Source organism: Ixodes scapularis, unplaced genomic scaffold (assembly GCF_016920785.2).
Source record: "Ixodes scapularis isolate PalLabHiFi unplaced genomic scaffold, ASM1692078v2 PGA_scaffold7__128_contigs__length_106722199, whole genome shotgun sequence".
Classification (NCBI taxonomy): domain Eukaryota; kingdom Metazoa; phylum Arthropoda; class Arachnida; order Ixodida; family Ixodidae; genus Ixodes; species Ixodes scapularis.
Genome location: NW_024609882.1, coordinates 13,133,584 through 13,159,487, shown reverse-complemented (window position 1 = coordinate 13,159,487; position 25,904 = coordinate 13,133,584). Strand labels below are relative to the sequence as shown.

Genomic DNA, 25,904 nt, shown 5'->3' with positions numbered 1-25,904 from the left:
GAGGGCTGTGCGACTTTAAATGATCCACGAAGCAGCTAGAGTAGGGAAAGTGCACACCTTCGAGAACAGACTGCTACTCACCACATTCAAGGTTTCTCGAAGTTCGAATTCTTTTTATAACCGGAACCCGACGTAGGTACCTCGTTGACGCCCGTATAAAACTATCGTCGTCCGATCGCCCGGTATAGGTGGCGATGATAGACATACCGAGTATGGCGGGACAACATAAAAGTAAAAAAACACAAAATAGTGTAGCAAAGAAGCGCGGGTTTATGGGACTAAGATGCCATACTGAGAATTTGTTCTTACAATATTACCGTTTTGCTTCCGAGACTTCCGAAAACAAACCAAAAAAGGAAAGCAAATGAACAATTGCCCGCATAAAAATTAATAAAAAAAAATGCGGGAAATTTTTCGTTAACACTGCTGCTCTCGGCTCGCTGAAAACGAACTTAGAGTTGAAGAGACATTTTCATCGCACTATCGTCATAGACGGCGGAGAGTCGAGAACACGTGCAGACTACGGCACACTTTGCCTGAGCACGAGATAACCACAAGAGCCTCTTTGTGTAATGCTATTATGCATATCACGATATCATTTTACAACCGAAAAATACACTGCTCAAGGTACAGACGGAGACACCGTTTGCACAAAGACGTGATATCTACAGAAACGTCATTAATTATAGTAACAAACGAACCTAAACATATTCAAGACGTAAAAAAAAATAGACGAAACATTTAAAAAACAAAAGTGTCATTGATCTGGTTTACATGAATCGCTTATCGAGCAGGGCTTTTGTTGAGGAAGGGTTGACTTTAGAAGCGCCTTTGTATTGGAAAGAACTGTAATAGAAAAAATATGACCAGCAAAAAAAAAAAAAATAAGAAAAAGAGATCGTGGGTATTTGGCTTGAAGCGCACTGCGGCTGCCGGTTATACTTTCCTTTCAGGCTGTCCCACCACGAGGATGTTCCCTTTCTCCGCTCCCTATTAAACGATCGCTAACACTTTCAAAATATTTGCCTTTTTACTTTTTCTCCTGTTGTGAAGCGCCCGCCCAGAGCCTCCAATAAAACGCTCTCGCGAATGCCTCAGGGAATCTGCAGATTCTTTGCTGGAATCCCTCCTTGCCTCCCCCACTCCGTCTACCCGGTATTAGTGCCCGCACAGATTCGGACGACGACCCACCCCTCCCCTTTCTCTACCCCCCCCCCCCCCCTACACCCTTTCTACTATCCTCCCCCCTCCCCTTCCCCTAGAGTCAGTGACAAATGCGGCCAGAGCGCGTGCACGATTGACTCTCTTCTACCCCACCTATTTCCTAGCAACGCTAACAACAAGAAAAGGGAATAAAATCCCAGCGTACACATAAATGAGGGGGTAAAAAACGCATAAAAGAAGGCGGTGAAGGGGCAGCTCCCTAGTAGCCCCCTGAGTTCAACCGCGCCAGGCCTAAATAAATCTGAACGCTTACCTCCATTTAAAAGGGGAAAAAAAAAAGCTTTTCCTAGAAAACTAAATCCGGCGGTCGTTTCGCCTGACGTCTGGACGCGGGCTGTGTGTATGTATATACGTGTAAGTGAGAGGCGTTACACTGAGTCTTATGATTTGGTTTATAAAGTTTTTTTATTTTTGCACCTACGATTCGGTTTCGGCTTATTACTTTTTCTTGCCCGTCATTGACAATGTGCGTTCTGGTTGCTTTGTCGGAAATTACGAGAGCGAAGGGGCTAGCTTTTGCTGAAAAGTGGGTTGTTTAGACAAAAACCCGTAATTCACTCGGCTTATTTTACGTCCGCTCATTTTTTTTAAAACACGTGTGTTTTTGGTGTGTGAGTGTGAGAGTTTTTTTTTGTGTGTGTTTTTGCCGTTTCGAGTAAACGAGACGCCGTACGACTACACCGTGGTACCTGCGAACCAAACCGAACGACAGTAGTTTTCTTTCGCTATATACACGTCTCTCTCGCGGACATTATGAGCTGAAACATCCGATTATAACTTTTTCTGTGTCTGTGGTTCCCGCAATCTCTATTCTTTTCGAGTTTGTAACAAATCCGAGGTATGGGACCTTGTCTTTGTACACTATTCCTAGATCGGACCACTACTCTCTCAATATCTGCCAGGTACGCCTGGGAAGCTTCAAGGGCTGCTGTAGCTCATATTGTCCTCGATGGTACGCGATGCATCATGCGGTAGTCCTAAACTATAGTTGAGCGGGGAACAAAAGGAAGACGACACTGGGTGCATTTCTTGCTTTATTTCTAAAGGCAAATCAAGGAGCGAGGGAGGCACAGTTTGCAGCAATGTAAATTTTATCAGAATACCTTTTTTTTTGTTTTAATTTGTAGTGCAAGGCGGTTGTTCCTCTTGGAACGAACTCTCATCCAACAGGCGCGGTCTGGGTGGGCCCGATAAAAGCGGGCACCGATGATGGACAGCGGGAAGCCTCAGGTTCGCCCACTGGGCCGGATTATTGGCGCGCCTCACTAAGCGGCCTCGACGGCCTCGTTTTGGAGGCAGCAGCGAAGACGTACGCCAGAGGGACGCTGGCAGCTAGGATCGATCTGCCTGAGGCTGTTTGTTTACCGGGTGTTGTGGAAGTGGCCGATGGGGTGTAACTTTTCTACTAAATTTGGTTTCGCGACCAAGTTTGCGCCGACCAGTACGCGAGAAAAAATCTTGACACTTATAAAATATTAAGTAAATTGAACTGAGTGTTTTATTTATTTTTTCCTCGGTGCGAAGATGGATCAAGTATGGAAGCCATCTTGATAACGCGATACATGAGGGGAGCAATAACTGAAAAGAAAATGTAGCAACACAGAAAAGACTATGAAAAAAAATAAATAAAAGAGGAGTGGAAAAGAACTGCGAGCGGACAAAACTGGACTTGTTCATGATGGATCTTCCCATTGCAATTCGAAGGTACCTTGCTTATTATTCTGTCGTTGGATGATGGATCATGTACAGCTGCCAGGGAACCGCGTACCGGCTTCCGGGGGTTCGCCTAAAGAAAGGATTGCCTTCTTTTTTTGTGTAGGCTTTCGCGCATTTGTTGCAAGGTTCGTTATTTTCTTCATCTTTGAGTACTACGAGAAGCGAGAGAACTTTTCGTAGAAGAAAATGTTAACTTTTGTGCGGGAAATTTATATATAATCAGTTGGGAGCTGGCGACTGGTATAATTAATAGCTTCAGCTCAGCTTTCTGCATAGGAGCTTGATCATGAAGCTGTACGAAATTTAGTACTTATCTGGGTTAGTTGCGGTGACTTAGTATACGGATCCCCAGGTGGCGGGTTTAAATCCCGGCCGAGGTCCTCGCAATCTGACGGAGGCTGATTGCAAACAAGATTGAGATTTCGGTTGCAGGTCGAAAGATCCCCAGGTGGTCCAACTTAATCCTCAGTCGTCCACTGGCACGTGCCAAATGCCTTTCTTTGGTTTGGCACGTAAAACCCGCAAATTGTTGCTTGTTGAAATAGGTACAATAGTTAGTGAAATTCCAGTAGGCAATAGTTTTCGTTTCTTCATGTACCATGATGTTCTGCCTTGTTTTTAACGGAGTATAAATTAAACGTGCCTACATAAAAATTGCTCCCGTTGAGCTTCCAGGAATTAGTGGTTGAGCATTTTACTTTATTTTGGTTTAGATTTGAGTGCATTGTTCCTTCTAGTTTGTGTGGAGACAAGTGACTTGACTTCGTGAGCATCGTGTGAGTTTTCATTTGAATAAAAATACGACGCATGGTCAATTTTATGCGTGAGCGTATTTCTGATAAGATTTTAGTTAGCCGGGGTCACAACCATGTTCTTTTATTTTTTAAATCTTCACCGCACTGAGATTTCCGATTTGAATTTGCACTGTTTTTAGTAGGAACTGAAGATACGCAATAATCCATTGCTTGATTTTGCTTCTTCCAGCTAGACGCCGTGTTATGCAAGTGACTAAATAGGAAATCTTAGGGACAACGCCGTAATAGGAAGGAAATTAAGGCTGGCCAGCGCAGGATTAGTGGTCAGTCGCCATGCTTCCCGCTTTTCAGAAGCTTGGAGCGTCGGTCTCTGTTGTCTTTTGGCAAATGGCCGAGGATTAGGAGCGTGTCTTCGGCTTACTCCTAATCCTTCTCGCTACATCTGCAGGATTTCCCCCGAGCCTGCACTCTGGACGGCTTAAGAGACATCTGCAGCTTCTCACGCCCTCGTTGCAACCAAGTTACTCTTTCGGTAGACTATTTGTCACTCCTGGTTTTGTTTCTAGTTTCTCGTATTGCTAATCTCTTTTTCTTCTGCCAACTAATAGTCCTATAATACTATACACTTTTTGGTAATGCGGATGGATGGGCTCAACGAGGTCGAATTTATTCACTGCCGCACATTCTTTATCGCAAAGCAGAAAATCATGTTAGCCCTCGCCACTGTCCACCTTAGTATAACGAGAGACTTCACGGTAGGTTTTGGCATCTCTCACTACAACCTATTTTTAAACAGAAAATATAAAATATTTAGAAAAAATTGTTCAAGAAACTTTTTTTTTTTTTTTGGCATTTACGTGCTTCTGAAAAGGTTCACTTTGATTTATCACGCATGATCAAAGCTCTGCCACATGTTCTAGAGACACTTAAGAAGCTACGCTTCAGAGTAAAAACACTTCAGCCACATTGGTGCTTAAAATCACAATTGCCAGTTATCTGAAATCGCAGGAAAGTTTTCCCGTCCTCTAGAAATTTTAAAACAGTTTGCGACAGAACAAAACGATATCACTTAATCTTCCTACTCCCGTGTCTAAACCTGAGGAAGTGGATTTTTGAATTGTGATGATCGACAGTTGCGTTTGATCTGCTCTCAGCTTGAAGATGGCGGCGCCAACTAGCAGATCGGGGAACGGAGTGCCGATACTGCATAGCTGATTTAGTGGATCTAGCTTGTCCTATGCTTTTTTAAGTTTACGTTTTACCCAACTTTGATAGGGCGTACATATGTCGTAGATTTGCGCGTTATACTCGATGTACTCTTTGTACCGAACCTGTTGCCCTACGGACCTGTAAATGACATTGCTCATCTAAATATTGCGGGTTAGCTAGACAACAGTGGACACAACTATAACTGGAAAGCTTTCGTCTTGAACAAGAAATTGGTGCCACAAATTTGCGAAAATGTTTGCCATGGAGGTTACATGATTGTTGAGCTCGTATATTAAAGTCTTCGTTCTTTATTAAATGCGGTAGCGTTCCTTCCCCCCCCCCCCCTTTCCACTTGAAGAATTCTGGTCGTCACATCAAAACGCATGCGGATGCACGGGAAAGTGAGCCAGCTTCTTTTTGTTAGTGTTAGCGTGCGGGGCTCGTGGGAGAGTGAGTACACTACGCGAAACCTAACTCGAACATATCGGCGTTTTTTTTTTGCCATATAATTCGAAGGGGTATTGGGGCGTTCCAAAATTTTCCACTTGGGTCAGTACCAAAATGAGCATTTTCCACAATACTATACACGTTTGCAAGTCCGGCTTCAGGGCGCCGCCATTTTGCCTGCTTGGGGAGCGCTTGGACGCGTCATAATGCGATTACAAATCCTTGCTAAGGCGTCGTAATCGAATGATGGCCGCGCTTAAGCGAACCCCACTAAGCAAGACGGCGGTGCCCTGAGACCGGACTGCAAAACGGTTACTGCATCTCGCAAAAATGGGTAGTGAAGGCAAAGACATGATCATGAGCGCGTGTCTTTATAAAGTGCCTCTTACGCACGAGTCCTTGTACAAACAAAAATGGGCTAAGTGTAAGCGTGCCGCCAGTCGGGTGATGAATAACGTTTATTGTTCCGAAGTGTGCCTTTATCAAGGCGAGGAACGGTGTGACGTAGGACGTCCCACGGTACATGATTGGATGAGCTCTTTCACGAGCATGACACAGCTTGTGCCTGCTACATCTCCCCTCTTTAAAGGGGAATGGGAAAAGGGGAAGGGGCTTTGTTACAGTCTCTCGGGCAGTGGGTACCGACAGGGTTCCCGGCGTTCTTGGGTACTTCTGCGTAGCTCTTGAATGGGCTCGTTGATGTCCTGGTCTGCCGGTCGGTCTTCGGTGGAAGGTCGACTTGAGTCCGGCTGGGATGCTGCCTCCCTTAGGTGCTCTCTTGTGCGTCGAATCTCGCGGCCGTCTTCAGTCTGAAGAATCGCTGAACGCGGGGTGTCCGCTGGTCTCAGGATGATGGCTGGCGACCAGGTTCGCTCACGTGTGTCATACGTCGTCACCTATTTCCCCGGTGACAATGGCGGCAGGTTTCGGGAGTTGCGGTTGTAGAAGGTCATCTGCCGCTGCCGGATCTCCTTGAGGCGGTTGTGGACGGCTTTGCTTGGCACAGTCTCCTGCTCCAGGTGGCTTGTTGGTACCGGTAGCAGCGTCCGCGTCTGTCGTCCCATCAGCCTCTGCACAGGAGACTTGAGGACAGCATCTCTGGGAGTAGTTCGCCACTCAAGTAAAGCCATTTGGAAGTCTGGGATTCTGAACGAGCACTTTTTTAAAAGTTTCTTGACCTCTTGAACTGCTCTTTCACTCATACCATTAGAGCGTGGATGGTAGGGGCTAGATGTAGTGTGCATAACGCCTAGATTGGCTAGAAAGTCTTTGAACTCTTTGCTGTTGAATGGTGGGCCGTTGTCACTACACAGCTTCAGTGGTATCCCATGAACTGAAAACACTTCAGCACACCACGATTTAACCATGTTTGCGGTAGTGTTGCGGAGCTCCCGAACCTCAAAAAAGAACAAATAGAAGTCTACAATTATTGCAACCTCGCGTCCGCCGTATGAGAACAAGTCCACTCCCACGATCTCCCAAGGCAGTGTTGAGACGTCGTGGCTCAGAAGAGGCATCTTTACGTTTCGTGGCTGATGCATCTGGCACACTTTGCAGGCCTTACAGAACTGCTCGATATCATTAGACATGTTCGGCCAAAACATCACACGTCTTGCTCGCGCTTTCATCTTCTCCACCCCCGCGTGTACCATGTGCAGGAGGTACATCATTTCTACTCTTTTTGACTTTGGTATCATTACCTTATTGCTGCAAAACAGAAGGCCGTTTTGAGTGTGTATCTCCTCGCGGTACGCCCAGTAAGGGACAGACGATTTCTGGGACGTCTTGCTTGTTATCAGGCCAGCTTGTCTCCGCGTAGTCAGGCAGGTTTGAGAGTTCGGGGTCCTCATTGGTTGCTCCAAGAACGTCCTTAAAGGGACACTGACACCCCCCAAAATTATTTTTTTATTTTTTGCCAGGTGCTTCATTATGGTGACGGAAGACTACCCAATTAATATTTTGCAACAGAGTAGCGTATTTTTTTAATAAAGCCAAAAGACGCAACTGCTCGAAACCGAAACCGAAACCCGACGGAGGTCGGAGAAGTGGAGAGAAGAGAGCGAGCGGCGGAAGTCACGTGGCTACACCCGACCGTGTTTTTTTTTTTTTTTTCCTCCTTCCCGTAGCAGACGACATGCGGCGTGCGGGAACTGCTCGCCGTGGGATTCTTTCGCAGTTATGTATGTTCCGCTCGTTGTTCTGTACTCCAAGATGAGTTGTTTTGTACATTGAGGAGTTGGAGATGAGTAGTGAGTGCCCGTGGTGAATTTTGATCGGCTTCGAAAAGAATACACCCAAGATGTTGCGTGAAGAGCTGGCTCACATGTCCTGCATCCGAAAAAAAGTGGCATTGTGCGACAGAGTTTCCGAAAGATCAACGGGATCGGGACCAATGGCTGGCTGCAATTCCTGTAGAACATATACGGGCACCTCGGAAAGCGGACGCTACCTGATTTATATGCTCCTTGTATTTTGTGGAAAGTGATTACATTGAGTTCTCAGGTGTCAAAACGGAAATCCCATACCATTTAATTCAGCGAAGTATCGTCCACAACATTTGTTTGTTATTTTTTTTTTGTTTATTTCTTCAGTGATGATTGTAAAAAAAGAAAAAGATATGTAAACATCGGAAAATGTTTGAAAAAAAAAAAAAATAATGTTCCACGGAGGATCGAACCCGGTCCTACCGCGTGTAAATCGGACGTCTTTCCCACTGAGCTAGTGGCGCATCTCCTTTCTTGCGGATCTCTTTCCTTAGTAATAATTCAGCCGATAAACTGTAAGTTGGAAAGTTTGCTGCCGATTTTTCTCTAGCTAAAGCACTCCCGGGTCGAAGTCGGGATGCACCACGCATTGGCGACATTCTCACCTTGTAAAGAAATCGTACGCGTGCATATTCAACTCGAAGTAGACTCGTCGTGTTTGACGTTTGCGCGAGCGATGTCTTCAGCCACGAGAAGGGAGCGACGGTTTGGCGACGTCTTCGTGCAAATCGGCTTGGTGGTCGGGCGTGTCGTACGGGATGAATACCAATTCTTTTGATCAGTCCCAAATTTCTCTTTTAAAGGTAGACAGAATTCGCCAGTACCGCGAACGACAGTTCTGAAATAGAGGTCCCACGCCCGTCGTCCGCTGCCATCGCCGTCCCTGCGAGGCGGCGAGTCCCACGATACGCGAAACGACGCACGCACAGAATGCTTCCGGTTGTCTGTGAAACTTTTTTTTTCAATCAACGTATTTGCAGCTTTTTAGAAGCCACAAAAAATGGGTTTCATATTTTTTTCTATTTTTAATATTGAGTGTGTGCCTTCAGTGACCCACGACTTTGATTAAATTTGGTGGTCGCATCGATACCTTAGAAAACGGCCCGTGACCGCGGAAAAGAGAGTGAGCGAGACTCGAACCGGCCAGTTCTTGATCGGCGGTTTTCGGGCGGAAAGAAACCGAATTTCGAGCCGCAAATTCTGTTCTGGGTAGTTGAGCTCTCATATGTCACGTACAACTAAAAACCTCGGCGAGCATAAACACCCTGTCAGTGTCCCTTTAAGGCGAGTTTCTGATGCTGAAACGTAAGCAAGTACGTTCGCCAGAAACTGGGTGGTTTCTTCTTGCATGCTGACTTTACTGGGGAAGCGTGACAAAGCATCGGCAAGAAAGAGTTCTTTGCCCGGCTTGTATAGAAGACGGATGGGATAACGTTGCAAAGTCAATCGCATACGTTGCAAACGAAGTGGAACTTGGTGCAGTGGTTTTTGAAAGATCGGCACCAAGGGACGGTGATCTGTCTCGACAATTACTTCCGCCTGGCCGAAAATGTAATCATGAAATTTGGTACAGCCGTGCACAATCGCCAGTGTTTTTTTTTTCAATTTGTGCGTATCGCTGTTGTGTTTCAGTAAGGGATCTCAATGAAAAAGCGATAGGATGGCCTTCCTGAGTAAAGACGGCCCCCACTCCGTATTTTTTTTTATTTAGAGGATACTACAAGCCATTGAAGGCCCAAGTAGGTGTGGGATACAACATATACATTCGCAGATACAACGAAAGCAAATAACACGACATCTGACTGGCTGGCATCAACAGAAAGAGTGACTTTTTTTTTTTAATCAAAGTACGACAGAACCGGTGCTTCGATCAATGCTCGTCTTAGCGCGTCGCTGCTGTTCGGTCCACACCCAGGCAACATCCTTGCGCAGCAGAGCTCTCAGCGGCGCAGTCACGTCGGACATGCGAGGTACAAAACGCTGCACAAAGTTCATTGTGCCAAGAAAAACTTGCAACCCCTTACTGTTTGAGGGTGGCGGCATCGCCAGGATGTCATTTGCGCGGTCCGGGTCCAGGCGCAGGCCTTGCGTGGTCAGGATGTGACCTAGGTAGCGGGCTTCTGTCTGTAGAAAAGTACATTTCTTGAGATTCAGTCGCAGATTGTAATCTCAGCAGTGCGACAGAAGCAGTGTCAAGTGATGGTCGTGCTCTTCTTTTGTTCTGCCCCAGAGTAGAATATCGTCCATCACTACGGCGACACAGGGTAGCCCTTCTAGTAGGCGGTGCATTGCTGCTTGAAAAATTTCTGGCGCGAATGCGATCCCAAAGGGCATCCGGAGGAAGCGATATCGCCCGTACGGTGTGCTCATCGTGCAAAGTTTGAAACTCGACTCTGCAAGTTTGATTTGCCAAAATCCGGACGCCGCATCTAGGGTCGAAAAGAATTTCGATCCAAACAGTAGCGGCGCGACGTCCTTTAGGGCTGGCATTGGGTAGTTTTCACGCAAAAGTGCTTTGTTGAGTGCAGTAGGGTCCAAACAAATACGCACTTTGTCATTTTTAATGACGGTGACCATGTGGCTAGACCATGCAGTAGGCTCTGTTACCTTGGTTATGACGCCTCGCTCTTCCATGCGCTGAAGTTCCGCCTTGACCTTGTCCTGAAGGGCAATTGGAACTCTCCTGGCCGGCACGACGACTCCAACAGTTCCAGGTTTCAGCTTCATTTCATACTCGACATCTTTCAATTGCGCAAGGCCTTTGAAAACTTCTGCAAAAGGTTGTGCGGCTTGGTACAAGTTCTCTAGATGAACATTCTGCACCCGGTATAGAAGTCCCAGGCGCTCGGCAACGGATCCGCTCAAGGTGATCGGCACATGTTGTTCTACGACAAAGAAGAGTTCTTCGTGCGCTCTGCCGTTTGCGGAAAGAAGCAATTTTACTTTCTCGTGAGCAGTCGTCTTGTTTCCGAAAAAACGCAGTTAGCGTCACACTCTTGCCGAGGCTTATCTGAAAGCTTTACGACGTCTTGCGTTGATATGACGCAGCAGTTAGCGCCCGTATCTAGCTTGCACGCCATTGGTTTGCCCTCAATGGGAACTGACGCGCTCCACTTGTCGGTCGCGACCCAGTTTACCGTTAATGCTTCGAGGAAGAATTCCTCGTCACTTTCGGTGTGCAGAGCGCGTAGTTCTTTCTTCGGTTTATTCGCGCTCTGTTGAAGTACAGGCGTCTTGCACACTTGAGCAAAGTGATTAAGCCTTCCACATTTCTCGCACGTTTTTCCTTTTGCTGGGCAGGTTTCGCCGCGGTGAGCAAAATAGCCGCACCTAGAGCAGGGACTCTTTTTCGCAGCAACAGCATTAATAGTTGCCTCAGGTGCGCCTTGCGCTGTTCCAGTAATCTCCCGGAACTTTTCCTGCCCTTGTTCTTGAAGGCGACACAGCTCAACGGTCTTTTCGTAGGTTGGGTTCCCAACAAGTAATTTCCGCTGCACGCTCTTGTCTCGAACTCCTAGGATGATACGGCTGCGTAGCATCCGATCTTCCAGCTCTCCAAATTCGCAATTCTTAGCTAGAATCCTTAGCTCTGTTAACCATTCATTGAAAGGTTCACCTTCTTTTTGGTCTCTTGACCCGAATCTGAACTCCTGGAAAGTCAGGTTTGTAGCGGGCTTGTAGCGGGCTTCGAACTTTTGAATCAGTACTTCTACACTGTTCCTTTCTTCATCTGTAGTGAACTTAAAGGTGTCATACGCCTTTCTGGCTTCTTCTCCGATTGTTATTAGTAAGGTTGCAGCCTGCACTTCCTCTGGCTGCTTGCTCAATTGCGTAGCGGTGGAAAACAAGGCGAACTCACGTTTCCAATTTTTCCATCCGAGCCATGCGTCGCCTGAGGTGTCCAGGGGCTTCGGTGGCGGCAGCAGCTCTGACGGCAATGGGGGCATCGGCGGCGTTGACGGTTTCGACATCTCGACTGGGCACCGCTGCCACCATGTAAGCGGGCCGCCAGTCGGGTGATGAATAATGTTTATTGTTCCGAAGTGCGCCTTTATCAAGGCGAGGAACGGTGTGACGTAGGACGTCCCACGGTACATGATTGGATGAGCTCTTTCACTAGCATGACACAGCTTGTGCCCTGCTACAGGCTTTCGCGAGTATGCTTTTGTTTTTACTGCCGACATTTGTAAGAGGGAGTATAAAAGTTTTGAAAGCTTTTGATTCAAGAGAATAAAAAAAAAATTACGCGATCGCTTGTTTCCGTTAACAGTGTCGCGTTGTGAACACGTGCCGCGCTTTTTTTTTTTTTTTTTTTGAGGCACGCGCTTGTCGCTTGTTAAGGTGTTCACTAGGTGCGCCATGGTCTTCAGAATGCCCCGCGAGAGAAAGGAGAGAGCTGTAGAGGTGATGGCTGAAAAGAAGCGGCGATGGGCTGTGTATTAGCGAGAGAGAAAGAGAGAGACAGAGAGTGGAAGTAAGAAAAACATTTTTTCAAGCCGCCCACGTCCGGGAAGTGGTTTCTAGTGGCTGAGGCCTTCCGGGGTTCCCTTGGCGTTGCAGTTCAGAGCTTGGTGGAGTGTTGTCGAAGTCGAAGGGTCCCACACATGGGAGATGTGCTGCGCTAGGCGAGGCCAGAGGACGCGGAGTGTCACAGTTGTCCCAGGTAAAGGGAACGTGGGGAGGGAGGAGACGTGCAAGGAGAAAGTGGGGAGATTGTTGGACGCGAGGACAAGCACAGTAGGTGCCGGGATAGGCGCCAAAGACCTGACAGTGGGGGTTGCGGTTTATTATGTGGTGGGTTGTGCGGTCGCATGTTAGGGAGAATGTCTATGCCTAGCGAACGTATGTACCTTCGCTGAGTGTGAGGTTAGTGGCGGGAGAGGGAACAGAGTGGCGGGAAAGGCGGAGGTCTTTCATGCGCTGTCGTTGAGCCTTGCGATGAGCGGCACGTTCCTCTTTCGGGTTGTAGTTCGGGAGCCATGATTCAGGGTTTCTCGGAGACTCGTCTGCGCGAGCATGGGCGCGGGCCCTTTCATTCCCTGCGATTCCTTGGTGTCCGGAGACCCCCCCAAGAAATACGTGGAGATGGGGTAGGCAGACATGTAGGACGTCAGGTCGTGTTTCATGCGTGCCGGTACAGAGTTGGTTGAGAAGTCTCTGAGGGCTCCTTCCTTATCTGAGCGGATAATAATGGAGTCGGTAGAGTAAGGTTGTAAGAGGATGGCTTCTGCTATGGACTGTCGCGAGCTCGACGTACCAGAGAGATGCCGGAGGGGAGAAAGAGCGACGGTTCGCTAGGAATAGAGAAGCAATGCGGGCTTGTTTTGCTACAACAGAAGCCCGTGAAAAAGAAAAGAATGACAACAGGAGTAAGCGTTTTATTAAATAAAAATGTTCCAACATTAGATTATTGTTGAAACACAGTCGTTGTAGGGTGCGTCGCAATTAAAAATGGGAATATAGCCTTAATTGGGGACAACAGTTCTCCCATTTTGAAGTAGTTTGCAGCACAATAAAGTACCGCCGAAACGCAGTCCCCTTATTTACTTCATTTCTGAGGAGGGTTCAAGAATGTCTAAAAAAAAAAAAAGACTTTTTGACGAAGGGGGGGCTTTTTTTTTATCGATTTTTCTGGTTTTGTTTTTCGTCAAGTGGCGTTTTATGAGATAACTCTTTTTTTTTTAATAAAATGAGAAAATAACTTTGTTTGAAAATGCTGTGATTTCAACAAGATTATATTCATATAAATCTATATATATCTTTCTACAGGGTGATATTTCTAACCTTTTAGATGTGTTTAAAAAATCCATTAAAGCTACACTTATGCCGTTTGTGCAGGTCAGGTATACGACCAAGGGGACATAGTATAAGGAGATAGTCAAAACTCTCAGTCGGCTAATTAAGCAAGATTTATTATTAACTTTTTAATTATAACAAATATACATATAATTCCAATTGGAAACTTTCTGAGCATCATCAAAAACCACTAGATCAACTTTTTTTTTTTTTAGAGGATATAATGCCGGGGCAGCATTTTACGGCGTTCTGTAGAAACGCTCCATTTGGACGCGTTTCTAGGCTTCGGTTTCTTACGGGAGCGCATCTACGCGCCCGCGGTCCTGCTCCCCAGTGGCTGAGACGAGCAACACACGTGAGCCCTACTTCCTTTCATTCTACGAGGGAGGCGAGGGGCTGGCTTCGCCCATATGAACTGCCAAGTTTTCCTGGATTATAAACCCCTTTGCTATAGCTGTTCACAAGCATGAAGCGCTGCTTGCGTCCCAAGCGACTATCTGTCGCTCCGTCTTTGCAAGTCTGTCGAGCTTGTCTATGTTTTACAAGTGCAAGAAAGCATAAATGCTACACGCAAAACAAAGTTGGAGATTTAGAGAGTGCCCTCGTCTGCACGATTGACCGTCTTGGAGGAGACAAGTTTGTTTACAACAATATTCGAAAATATTTGAAGAGATCTCTCGCTGTTTGGTTCTTTTGACGGTCACCTGGATAATTGCTAGTTAAATGTTTCATTGACGTTCTAAGCAGCGGTGCTAAGGGGGGCTTTGTTCGTTTCTTTTTATAAACCGGAAGTTCGCTGGGACGTTAAAGCCTGGAGCACTGGTTGGTGGCGTTTGCAAAGAAAATGGTCTATAGTATCCCGCCTACCTCGAGCTGCCTACGCGTCATTTTCAAACTCCATTCCGTACACCTCGGCGTCACAGAAGGGGAATCCGTTCCGAGATTCGAGCTTAGGACCAAGAGGAAAGGGGGGGGGGGGGGATGTGGAGGGTATTTGCGTCCAACCAGTGAAAGAGCCGCGTCAGGTTTTTGAGTCCAAGTGGTTCACGCGTGTGGCGACTGCTTTATATAGATCGCGCATGGAGGCACCGAAGGACTCCTTTCAGAATTTCTTCAACGTCCTTCCTATGGAAATATTACGGCTTTTGGGCGTTGGAGGAAATGGACAACACCTCGTGCACTCGCGGAGACTTGAGCTTCCATCTTGGAAATCTGTTTTGGATGGCCAGATGGTGTCCAAGAAGAAGCTTGCTTCGTTTTCTTTGTGTGGCTTTTTTAGAGGTAGTGTTAGCTTGGTGGAGGAAGAGCCGGATGGACTTAAAACGGCGCCACTGTTGAATATTTTTGTTTTGTTTTGGCGGCGACTAACAATAAGATGGCCTCTTGTGCCGCAGTGAACAGCAGACATGCGATTCGAAGATCTACGCATAATGACTTAAATGTAAACATTTCAGCGGAAGTCTGCCTCGTCAGGTAAGCAAAATGAAAGGGGTCACTAGTACACTCTAACCAATTTCTTTATCGTGCTCAACATTTCGGAGCTGGCTCGGCACTGTATGTGGGTTCAAAGGTCGCAGTCTGTCGTCGTTGTCTACTTCTTCCCGTCAGTATTGTTTTCTTCTTTTCTTTTCGTGTGTGGCGCAATGTAGCCGGTGTATATAGCTGTTTGGCAGCGTTCCACTGGATGGGTTCACGCTCTTTTTTGTATTTTGCATATGCCAAGATTCTAATAGGAGCCGTCTACTCCAATTTCTTTTTCTTTCGAGGATGGAACTGCTGTCAAAGGCGATGACGTGGCCGGTCTTTTCTGCATATTCCACCAGCGCGTTGCCTTGGATGTCTTTCTTCTTCACGTCATACTTTTGTCTGCGCAGACAATCGGGAAACTTCTTCATTTCCCCTACACACGGGAAATTCGGTAAACCAGTCCTCGAGTTCTTTCTTCCGGGGGACGATCTTTTGGAAGAGGAAGATAATGGACCATGATTGACACGGGGTTATGTGTGACCGCAATGCTGTAGGGTCTCAGAGCGCTGACGAGGACTTCGCTCGTGGCATAGAGGTAAAGGTCGCACATGCGGATGGAGGTGTATTGTGTTGACGTATATCTTGACGAATCTTGTTGGGTACTTTTTTTATGTTTCGTTTTATAAGGTCGACTTCCATTTTAAGTGACTTCTTTGTTGAGCCGACCATAAGGGCGCGTCGAAAGAGCGCCGATATCGCAAAAGATGTCTGAGGTTAGGGTGGTCTGTCAAGCAGTTTAGGTAGCAGCGACCGGTGTGCGTTGATTTCCTGTATACCTAGAAGGTTAAAACGCTTCTTGATTTTTCACGGCCACATTCAGGAATGAAAAGCAATCGTTAGGCTGGTGTTTGATTGTGAATGGAATGTCTAGTTGGATGGCTTCGCTGGTCTTGACTTTGCTGGTCTTGAGAACAGAAAAGAATCCACCTAACTTAGAAACAGAGTAGGTATAGGGGAAAATGTGCTTAGGGCTTTTTGCTCTGTGGTTTCCGTTGTGAGGCTGACTACCGTGACGTACAAAGAAGCACAGATGTCTGTGCCTGTGCATGTAGAAGCGGGCAGGGAAGTACCCAAACATAAAAAAAAGAAATCAAAGGAATCCTAAACAAAGCACTTCATGCTATCTTCAATAAATATTTGGAGTCTCAGACTCTCAACTTGTATGTTATCTGCCGAAACGGTTTGACACCTGCGTTCTACGGCTTACCAAAAATTCTTAAGTGGAATTTCGTCGGTTGTATAACCGACTTCACGACATCACTATTACAAGATATGTCAAATTATTTCCATCGTCTGTTTCTCCCACTCATAGAAAAGAACAACACGCGTGTCAGTATTACCGCCCACTTCATTAAACTGGATACGGACCTGCAATTGAATGATGACAAGAGCCTGGTTTCCTTCGATGTGGTATCTTTCTTGACGATTATTTTCATTCTACTCGCGTTGCCCGTTATCAGAACGGAACTCACGTCGGGCATAACTCTGCCTGAAGGAACCCACCTCTCGATGAATGACCTCCTACTAAAGCTGTCCCTGACGAACACCTACATTTCTTTCGCTGGTCGCTTCAGCAAACAGTAGTGGCATGGCCAATGTGCTGCTTAGTCCGTCATGGTAGCCAACCTCACAAATGAAAGCCATTGAGCAAAAATGTCTAAGCACGTTCTCCCCATAGCCAGTTTTTTTCTACGTTACGTGGATGATTGCTTCTATGTTGTCAAGACCATCGAACTCAACCGCCTTCACAAACACCTCGACTCCATCAAACCAGGCACTCAATTCACAGTCGAACGGGAGTCGAACTGCGGCCTTACAGTTCTGGATGTGTGCATGAAAAAAACAAAACACTATTCCAGTTAACCTTTCAGGTATACAGGGAAGCAGCGCACACTTGCTAAACTTCTCGTCAGACCACCATACAACTCACAAATACCTCCGTAGTGTAAACGCTCTTTAGATGCGCCCACGTGTTCTGCTCAACAGAGATGTCACTTCAAATGGAAATCAATCTTATAAAAGGAGACCTCCAAAAAAAGAACTACCCGACAAAATTCGTCAACAAGATATACAAGAAACTACGACAGCCCTCCCCCCGCAGCCAAGAACAAAAACACCCCGAGCCGCATGTGCCTTCGTACCTCCATGATGCGAGCGAGGTCCACGTCTGCGGGGGGATATCGTACGGCATCGCAGTTACACATAAGCCCGTCTCAACCATAAGTAATGATCATCCTCTTCCAAAGGATCGTCCCCCAAAAGAAAAATTGCGCGGCCCTGCGTCAATCCACCGTACAGTCTAAGCGATAGCTGCGACAAGTCACGGCAAAGTCGTTGGGAACAAGCTTCGCGTTCACGCCCAGTGGGGTGCATGAACAAATACATTCGGAACAAAATAGACATCTGACCATTTTGTTGCGAACGCCTCTGTTTCTTTTTTTTGTTTCAGGGCGCGTGAAAGCGTGTCCCCCGACACGAGCTCTTGGCGCTGTCAGTGCTGCAATGTCAATTAGTTATCGAATTTGTTTTTTGAAAGAGCGCCTGCGGCAGGCATCGGGTACTACAACACCTAAAAGTTTAGAGCGGCGTGTTAACGGTGTGGCGTAGCTCGGTTGTAGCGCCGTCACCTTGCACGCAGGGGGCCCAGATTCAATTTCCGCGGGCGGCAGGCAATCGTTTTTGAGGATTTGGCAACATCGACGAGGGACACATCGCCACGTATAACATCAACAACGACAACTACTACAACATCAGCTACTACAACTATCACAACATCTACTACTACTACTACAACATCAATAACGAACCTCATTTCCAGTGGTGGAAAGGGCTCGTAACAGCTGTCGCTGTAAAAAGCTTACGGTCTGCTTTACCGAAGTTTTTTGTGCTGAATGTGACGCCTCGTATGGGGCATGGGAGGAACGAAGAAATTTTCCGAACGTCTGCGTAGACATAACTATGACGTGAAGAAAAAGACAATCAAGGCAACGCACTGGCGGAACATGCTTAGAAGACCGGCCACGTCATGGCCTTCAACAGGAGTTCCGTTCTCGACAGAAAAAAACTGGACGATCGAGACGGCTCTTATTAGAATTTTAGCTTATAGAAATACGAACAACAACCTGAACCGGTCCGCCGGTACGCTGCGAAGCAGCTATGCACACGGGCTGCTATGCGCCACTAACAAATACAGAAAAAAAAAAAAAACAATACTGACAGAAAGTAGAAGATAACAACGACATATTGCGACCTTTGAGCGCACATGCACTCATCCGTGAACAAGGAGGCGAGCTGGCTTAGAAACGTTGGGCACGATGAAGAACTTGGTCAGAGTCTACTAAATACCCCTTTCAAAGAAATATCCGCCAAACCCGATGATTTTTGAGTGTATGTATTGACAGCCAAATCTCTGACTGTATTCAAATATGGCGAGAAACTAAATTGTATTTTTTATTTTGTATTATTTAATTACGGTTTGCTCGTGATGATTGCTTGGAGTATTTATTCGTGCCGTTTCATCAACGCAACATGTGCGGCGTGGCAGTTGGGGTGCATATATCGATATAAAAATTAAGATAATATAATTTAAAAAAAAATTGGCAGGGTATCTCTGCCATATTTGTTTTTAATCCCGTTAGTGTTTGCGGTTAAAATATTTACGGAGTTTTATTGGATTGCACATATTGGTAAATGTTCGCACATAAACAACAAACTGCACTGGAAGCAATAACGGGAGGGAATTTATGCGTTTTTTCAATAAAATAATATGGAATACATTATTCTCTGGGATTATTTTGAGTGAGTACTGTAGGCTAACTGAGGAGGAGGAGGAGGAATAAAATTTTAATAAATGAAGCTTCAGGCGCTGATGGTTGGGCGCCCGCCCGGTGGGTGGCCTTTTCTAGTCCGGGAAGCCCTGGTCCACGCTGGCTGCCCGGGCCCTCTCCACCAGGCTACGCTCGGTTGAGAGGTCGGAACTGGTCAGTTGGCTCACCCACTGCTCGTAGGTTGCTTGAGGGTTGGGGGCAAGGGATGGGGTTTGCTGACACTCCCAGACCATGTGGTACAGGGTGCCAGGCTGGGAGCAGAAGTTGCAGGTGGCAGGATAGAGGGTTGGGGGCAAAGGATGGGGTTTGCTGACACTCCCAGACCATGTGGTACAGGGTGCCAGGCTGGGAGCAGAAGTTGCAGGTGGCAGGATAGAGGGTGGGGTACATGGCGTGCAGTAGAGTGCCTTGGATATACGAGTTCGTTTGTAGCCGACGAAAAGCGGTCGCTTCGGCTCTGGATAGGTGGGGGTGCGGCGGCGGGAACTGTCGTCGTTCGTGGCAGTAATGAGGGAGAATGTCTGTGTATTTTTTAAGAGGAGTGGGTTTGAGGGTCCATGGGGTTTGCATGTCGTTGACCTCTTGAGAAACGGCCTGGTGTGTATGCACGCGGGCAGCGGCGTGTGCCGCTTTGTTTCTCTCGAAGGCCTCGTGTCCGGGGGTCCAGATGATATAGAGTTCCGGGAGCTGGCGCACGTTTTGTAGAACTTTAAAGGTCGCTGGTGATGTGCGGCCTAGTAGGAAGTTTCGGCAAGCGGCTTGAGAGTCGGTCAGTTTAGTGATGCCCTTGTCGCCAGTGGTGGCCACCAAAGCAATGGCGAGCTCTTCTTCTGTCTCGATAGACGTAGTGGGGATTATAGCTGCCGTCAGTTCTTTGCAATGGGCGTCGGTGCCGCTCATGGCATGGGCAGGTTGATGGGGGTACTAGGAAGCATTCGTGTAGCGAGTAAAAGAAGAATCCGGGGAGTGTTCGTATAGGAATTTGAGGGCTCGTATCCGGGCTTCTCGGCATGCCTTGTTGTAGATGGGGTGCATGTTTCTTGGGATAGGCGCGACTTTGATGGAATGTCAGATGGCGAGAGGGATGCGTTTCTTCTGCTTGCATTCTACAGGATGCGTGTAGCCGAGCCGGCTGAGTGTAGCTCTGCCTGCCGGTGCGAGTTTGAGTCGTGTGAATTGTCAGACTCGATGGGCTTCTTGTATTTCCTCCCATGTATTATGGACGCCAAACTGTAGGAGTTTTCGTGTAGCCGTCTTTGGAAGTTGCCCCAGGGCGGCCTTGTAAGCTTGGCATATGGCGACGTCGAGTTTCTCCTTCTTCGCGGATTTCAGGGTCAAGTACGGTGTCCCGTACGTGACTCGGCTTATGAGGATAGCTTGAATTCTGATGTGTAGAGTGTTCGTTTCTTGTAGTCCAATGTGGCGATGGGAGACTCTACGGATGAGGTGCATGAGTCGGGTGAGTGTGCGCTGCAGTAAGAGGATGGTCTGTGCGCCTGAGCCATCTTTTGGCATGTTGAGGCCCAGGATGCGAAGCTGTGGGACGTTGGGGACGGGTTGGTTGTCAATGGTGAGCTCTGGATCTGGTATGGGGTCTGTGTTTTTTTTTATATGTTCTCTTGCACAGCGTTAGAAGGGCAGATTTTCTGGGGCGCACTCGAGTCCCCTGGGTTGCAGGTATTTTTGGGTCACGTGGATGGCTGCTTGAAGTGCGCCAGGCTGGCTTCTGTCTTTTTACGGGGTATGGAGCTCGACGAATGTATAATTTATCATGGTAGATAGAGTGTGCGTTTGGGCCGTTTGGGTGGCTTGAGCAAGGATGGCTGTTCGGGATGTTGGATTAGTGGCATATGTCATGTAACCCCGGAGCGACACGTTGTCCGTATTCGTTTCTTGAAGGGCGATGAGGTCTGGCGAGCGTTGAAGGACGAGGAGAGTGAGCGATGGTTGATTGTTGCGAAACGAGTGACAGTTCCACTGCCATACGGTCAACAGGGGGGGGGGGGGGGGGTGCGGATGAGTTCTTGGGTGATGGGGGGTTAGTCATAGTCAATTTGAAGGGGAGGGGACGTGTCGCCGGAGGTGCGGGGTAAGGTGCACTGTTTGGGCCTTTTGCGCGACTGACGCTTTGCTTCTTCGATGGCGTGGATGCGCTGATCGAGGTAGATCAAGCGGTTGTTAAGGCGTTCACCAATCTCGTAGATGATGCGCTTAAGGTGGCGAATATTTGTCGGGACGGGCGTAGGGGCGCGAGAGGTAAGTGGTGTGGCCTCGGGGTCCCTATCAAGGGTCGGGCCCTGAGGGCGCTGAACTTAGTGCTGGGCTGACAGCTCCATTTTTGTGAGGGGGGGGGGGGGGGGGGTTGGCATCGGGGTCCCTCTCCGGGGTTGAGTCTTGAGGACGTTGAACTTGGTGCTTGACCAACAGCTCCACTTGCATGAGAAGTTGCTCGATACGTTGTTTGAGGGTAGTTGTACGTTTATTCGTAGCTTCTAGCTGCTGCGTGAGGAGCGTGTTTTCTTGTTGGAGGGTTAGGATGCGGGGGTCGGGAGTTTGGGCGGGACGGGTGGGGAGTAGGAGGAATTAGTCTTGAGCAGTAGGCGGAGGAGCGACGATGGTTGACTAACTGACCTGTTGTTAGTTCGGCTGGTTCGGTGGGAATTGTCGTTGCTTATGAGGCTAGGAATTTGAGGACGGTTGTTGTTGCCACCGCCGTGAGGTGAGAGCTCGTTCCCGGACTCGCAGTGGCGGAGGCGGTGGTCGCAGCGTTTTGCGGCAATCCTTAAGCTAGCCGTAGGGTGGGTCAGGCCGCAGAGTTGGCACTTAGGGGTGCAGTCGTGGTCTGGTGTGGAATTCTTTGTGTGGCACTGAGCGCACATTGTCGTGTCGGGATTCGGGAAGACGTTTTTCCTGTGTCCGAGCTCCCCACAGAGGGAGCAGCACTGCACGGTTTGTCGGTATGGTCGGCAGCGAGCGAAAAGCACGTACGCTTTGATGTAGAATGGTACATGGATTCCTTCAAATGTGAGAGTGCCGATGTGGAGTTACCCAGCATGCGGGCATGTAGTATACGTGCGCTGTTGTATGCCAGGATGTGAGGGAGTAGATCAGTGGTGGTGCCCGGGTCGAGACCGTGGATCATCCCACGTTTTGTCCCTGAGAGCGATTTGAGGTAAGGTAGAATTTCATGGGTCGCTGCCCTCAGTTGGATCGTGGAAATTTCGCTCAACGCGAGCGCGCAGTTTTCTTCGGGCGTGCCCGCAACGATTAAATTTGGCGATGCTTGAATTTGCACGGTGACTTGAGCGTAGGAAATGTGTTCGGGTATTTTGCTTGCCTGTTGTAAGCTCTGTGTGAGTTGGCGGTCATTGTAGGCAGCTACTCGTAGTGCAGTTCGTGGCCTAAAGACGACCTTGTATTCGGCGTCGGGTAGTCGGGGGGCTGGCGTGCCAGGTGGACGATTTGTAGACTGACGTGGCTCTGAGGGCCGGGTCGGGTTTGCTGGTGGGTTCTTGAGATTGTGACGCTCGCGTAGAATGTTCTGCCGGGGACCGGGTGGTGCTAGGGTCCGGCCGCTCTGGGCGTCGAACTCCATAGCGTTGTCAGCGGAGTTGGGTTAGGTGGGGGCTTGGGCTTTGCGAGCCGGGAGCCCCGGTGGAAATTCGGTGGCTATGCTTAACGGGGCGAAGCCTAGCGATAGCTGCCGACGTAATCGAGCTGTGGGTGGCGATTTTGTCCAAACAGCCACTGTTAGGTCCGCTTTGGTGGTATCAGCGTACAGCTCGTGACGTTAGGAAGCTCTTGGTGACTGTCTGGGGAACGTAGATGGTCCTGGGGTGCTATGTTGCGCTTTTTGGACTCCCAGGAGACTAGGGAGGGGGAAGTGACGTCAACGACACAGCAAACACAGATTGGGTGTTGATTTCGTTTTCTTCTGTCAACATCCAATCTGCATTTGCTGTGTCTTTGACGTCACTTCCCTCTCCCTAGTCTCCTGGGAGTGCAAAAAGCGCAACATAGCCCCCCTGGTCATCCAAAAGCGGACTTTGAAGCAGGAGCCCATGCGAGGCGCGGCTGAGCCGCGTGGCTTTCTCTTCGTCTTTTTTTCTTAACTGATGTAAAAAAAAAAGCGTAAAGTGACGCAGCGGTATATAGAACTCAAAGGTTGCTCGGAATTCCCTTAAAGTTGAACGCTTCTGAGTTTTTTTTCCAAGCATTTTTCTTGCTTTTGTACTTTATTTGGTGCATTGTTTCTAGTGTGTTTTTGTTCTTGAAGTAAAATCATATATTTTATTAAGTTGTAGACACAAACCCGCAACATTATTCCTCGCGCAATTCTAGATGTGATCCCCGAGAAACGATAAGTGTGGCGCTCCGATCGTCGGTTCCTGCCCATGGATAATCGTCTCGGTCCTTTGTCGCTATAAATTAATCGGTTTCCCGACGATCGTTCATTTGCACAAGTTGTCGGGGTGCCGCGAAAACCGCCTCCCGGAAAGAAGCACGGGGTGTAAAAGAGTTGGCGGTTGAGCTGAAGGGGAGGGGAAAAGCACTTTCGCCTCTGACCCCTGGATCGTTTATCGAGGGGCCGGTACCTCATTGTTCCCCGGCTTTCTGGCCAGGGACTCGATCGACCCGGGGCTTGGACACTGCGACGCGTTTTGTGTCCGTCCATGGGAAGTGCCCAGGTTGCTTTTCGCTGGAGTGGACATGCTATCGTTGAGAAGGTGGCGACTAGCTGAAACTTTACGATCTGCTTGAGAGCCTTTCTGTCGATGAACATAGACTCTTGTTTGTCAGGCTCAAAATTAAAACTGAACATGAAGTGACGCTTGAACTAAAGGCATCACTACTGAGGTTTATGTTATCGGTCTCGGCGGATATTAAGACACAAGCGTAACGCTTGAAGTAATATATATATATCAGGGTGTCGAATCGGAACCGAACCGAACCGAAAACCGGAACCGAACCGGTATTTTTTCCGGAACGGAACCCGAACCCGAACCGTTAAACCGGAACTGAACCGGAAAAAAATAACGGTTACCGGCTCATGTCAAAACGGTTCGGCCACGCGCTGTAGACAATGAATGTGCTATCAATGCCATTTGTTTTTTAAGTGCCGTCAGCTGACACACACCTCGCTTACATATTTTTCTTCTCCACTCAGTCTTAGGAATATAAGCGCTGCATCCATGAATCTTGACATAGGAACCAGTATTGCGCTGGTCGCGGCTTGCACGGAAAAAAAAATTGGAAGGCTGTGCAAAAAAAAAAAAAAAAAAAATTCCGTCACGGGATTTCATTTTCCTACAGTCTTGTAAATCCTAAATGCTGCTGTGTGCTCATTTCATAACACGTTTCTAGAACGCGCGAGTTCTTGAAGCTTGCTTCATCGGAATGAGAAAAGAAAAAAACTGTGGAGTTTAATAATAATGCATCCGGTTTCGTATAGGCACTTAGAAGCTAACATATTTGTGAGACAGCGAACTCTTCTATTTTAATATTTATCCTATCACGTCCTTCTGGCGTTGCGTTCGGTGAAGTGTTTTTCATATTCCGTATCTTGTTCAATGAAAACTTCGTTAAGGGTCTAATTTAAGTTACCGAAGGCTAGGTCAAATAAAGAAAGCTGTATTTTCTCCCCACTGTTCCTTCAATTGCTTACACGCCGAGGTGGCGGGATAGTTAACAAGTTCTACTTGTAAGTGGGTTTGTAAGGAGGTCGCGGATTTTACAGCTACTGCGTCGGACCCAATTAGATGAAGTCCGAATGCGTAAACGTCTGTGAGGTAACCTTTGAGTGCACATAAAGAAACCATTCCTGGTAGAAATCCCTGAGCCTTACACTACGCTGTATCCCGTTTCGTATGTGCTGATTTCAGATGTTTTATTTGTAATTTATTTTGATGTTGCAATTTGTCATTTATAATTTCCGAACCGGTTCGCGAACCGGTTCGCGGATCGAATTAATCGCACCGGAACTGAACCGGAACAAAATAAATTTACCTGAACCTGAACCGTAACTGAACCCGTATTTTTTTCGGTTCGACACACTGATATATATATATATATATATATATATATATATATATATATATGCGGTCCTCGTCGCTGACCCGCGACGGGGGTCAGCGACGAGGACCGCAGTTTGCTGACGTAGCGGCCCTTTTTTCCAATCAGCTGAAGCTCCCCTCCCCTCAGACCACTGCTGTACCGGTGCAACGTTTTTCGGAGACTCATCGTCCAGTCGCCGTTTCGCCTTTGAGGGATCCAGTTCCATGGCTGGCTCACACTTGTTGACTGCTGCCTCGGTGCCGGTGTCTCCCATCGCCATCACCGCCATTGCCTCCGTTGAAGGTTTTCCAGGCGTTGTCGCCTGCCTCTCTTTTGCGTTGGCTTCAGGAGCCGTCTCCGTGCGCTTCTCGTCCTGGACCGTTGCCTCCGCTCCGTCCTTCAACTGTCGCCTTGTGCTGCTGTGCCCTTTCAAACGGTGTCGACGATGTTGCGGCCTCCTCTGCTTCCGCCTCATCCATAATGAGGTTGCATCCTTCGTCGCTCGCTCGGCTGACTACAGCACTCGGGTACGTGCGTGCACAGTCTTGGGCCACATGGCCGAAGCCACGGCATTGCCCGCACCGAGGTACACGGCAATCGCGTCGTATATGTCCTTGCCTTGGGCACCGCAGGCATAGCGGTGCCCGCCCGGGTACGACAACGAGGATCGTACACCCCTCAAGCCTTAGCTGATGAGGTAGTTTCCCCGGCGTCTTGCCTTCCTTGAGTGTCAGTTTAGCGATCCTGGTAGTCAACTCGATGTCTTCGAAGCCTTCCACTCGCCACTTCTCCTTGGTCACCTCGTGAACTGTTCCGTACTCTTCCAGTGCCTTCCGGAGAGTGTTGTTAGGTGCGTCGTACCCAACCCCGAACTTCCCGAACTTCCTGCCGGTTGGGGTCTACGGGGACGCACAGCTTTTCCTTTACCGGGAGCCGGCCAAGCTGTAGCAGTCGTTATTTCGCTGCCGCACTTTTTAGGCTGCAGAGCCACACGTGTCCTATTTGGCACACACCTAACTCTGCTACATCCTTACGAAGGTCCGCTTTTTCTAAAGGCTCCTTGAAGTCGACGATCCTTATAGGCC

The 25,904-nt window shown here is 48.1% G+C and overlaps 1 protein-coding gene and 2 pseudogenes across 1 annotated transcript; all 3 read right to left on the bottom strand.

Moving 5' to 3' along the window:
- Positions 1-5,968: 5,968 nt before the first annotated feature.
- Positions 5,969-10,249, bottom strand: LOC121048392 (annotated as a pseudogene).
- Positions 10,250-10,554: 305 nt separating this feature from the next.
- LOC115330563 lies at positions 10,555-11,712 on the bottom strand. The gene has a single exon (XM_029992426.2). It carries the CDS (start codon positions 11,710-11,712, stop codon positions 10,555-10,557), a length of 1,158 nt encoding a protein of 385 aa, XP_029848286.2.
- Positions 11,713-19,944: 8,232 nt separating this feature from the next.
- LOC115330562 lies at positions 19,945-25,571 on the bottom strand (annotated as a pseudogene).
- Between the last annotated feature and the right edge of the window lie 333 nt (positions 25,572-25,904).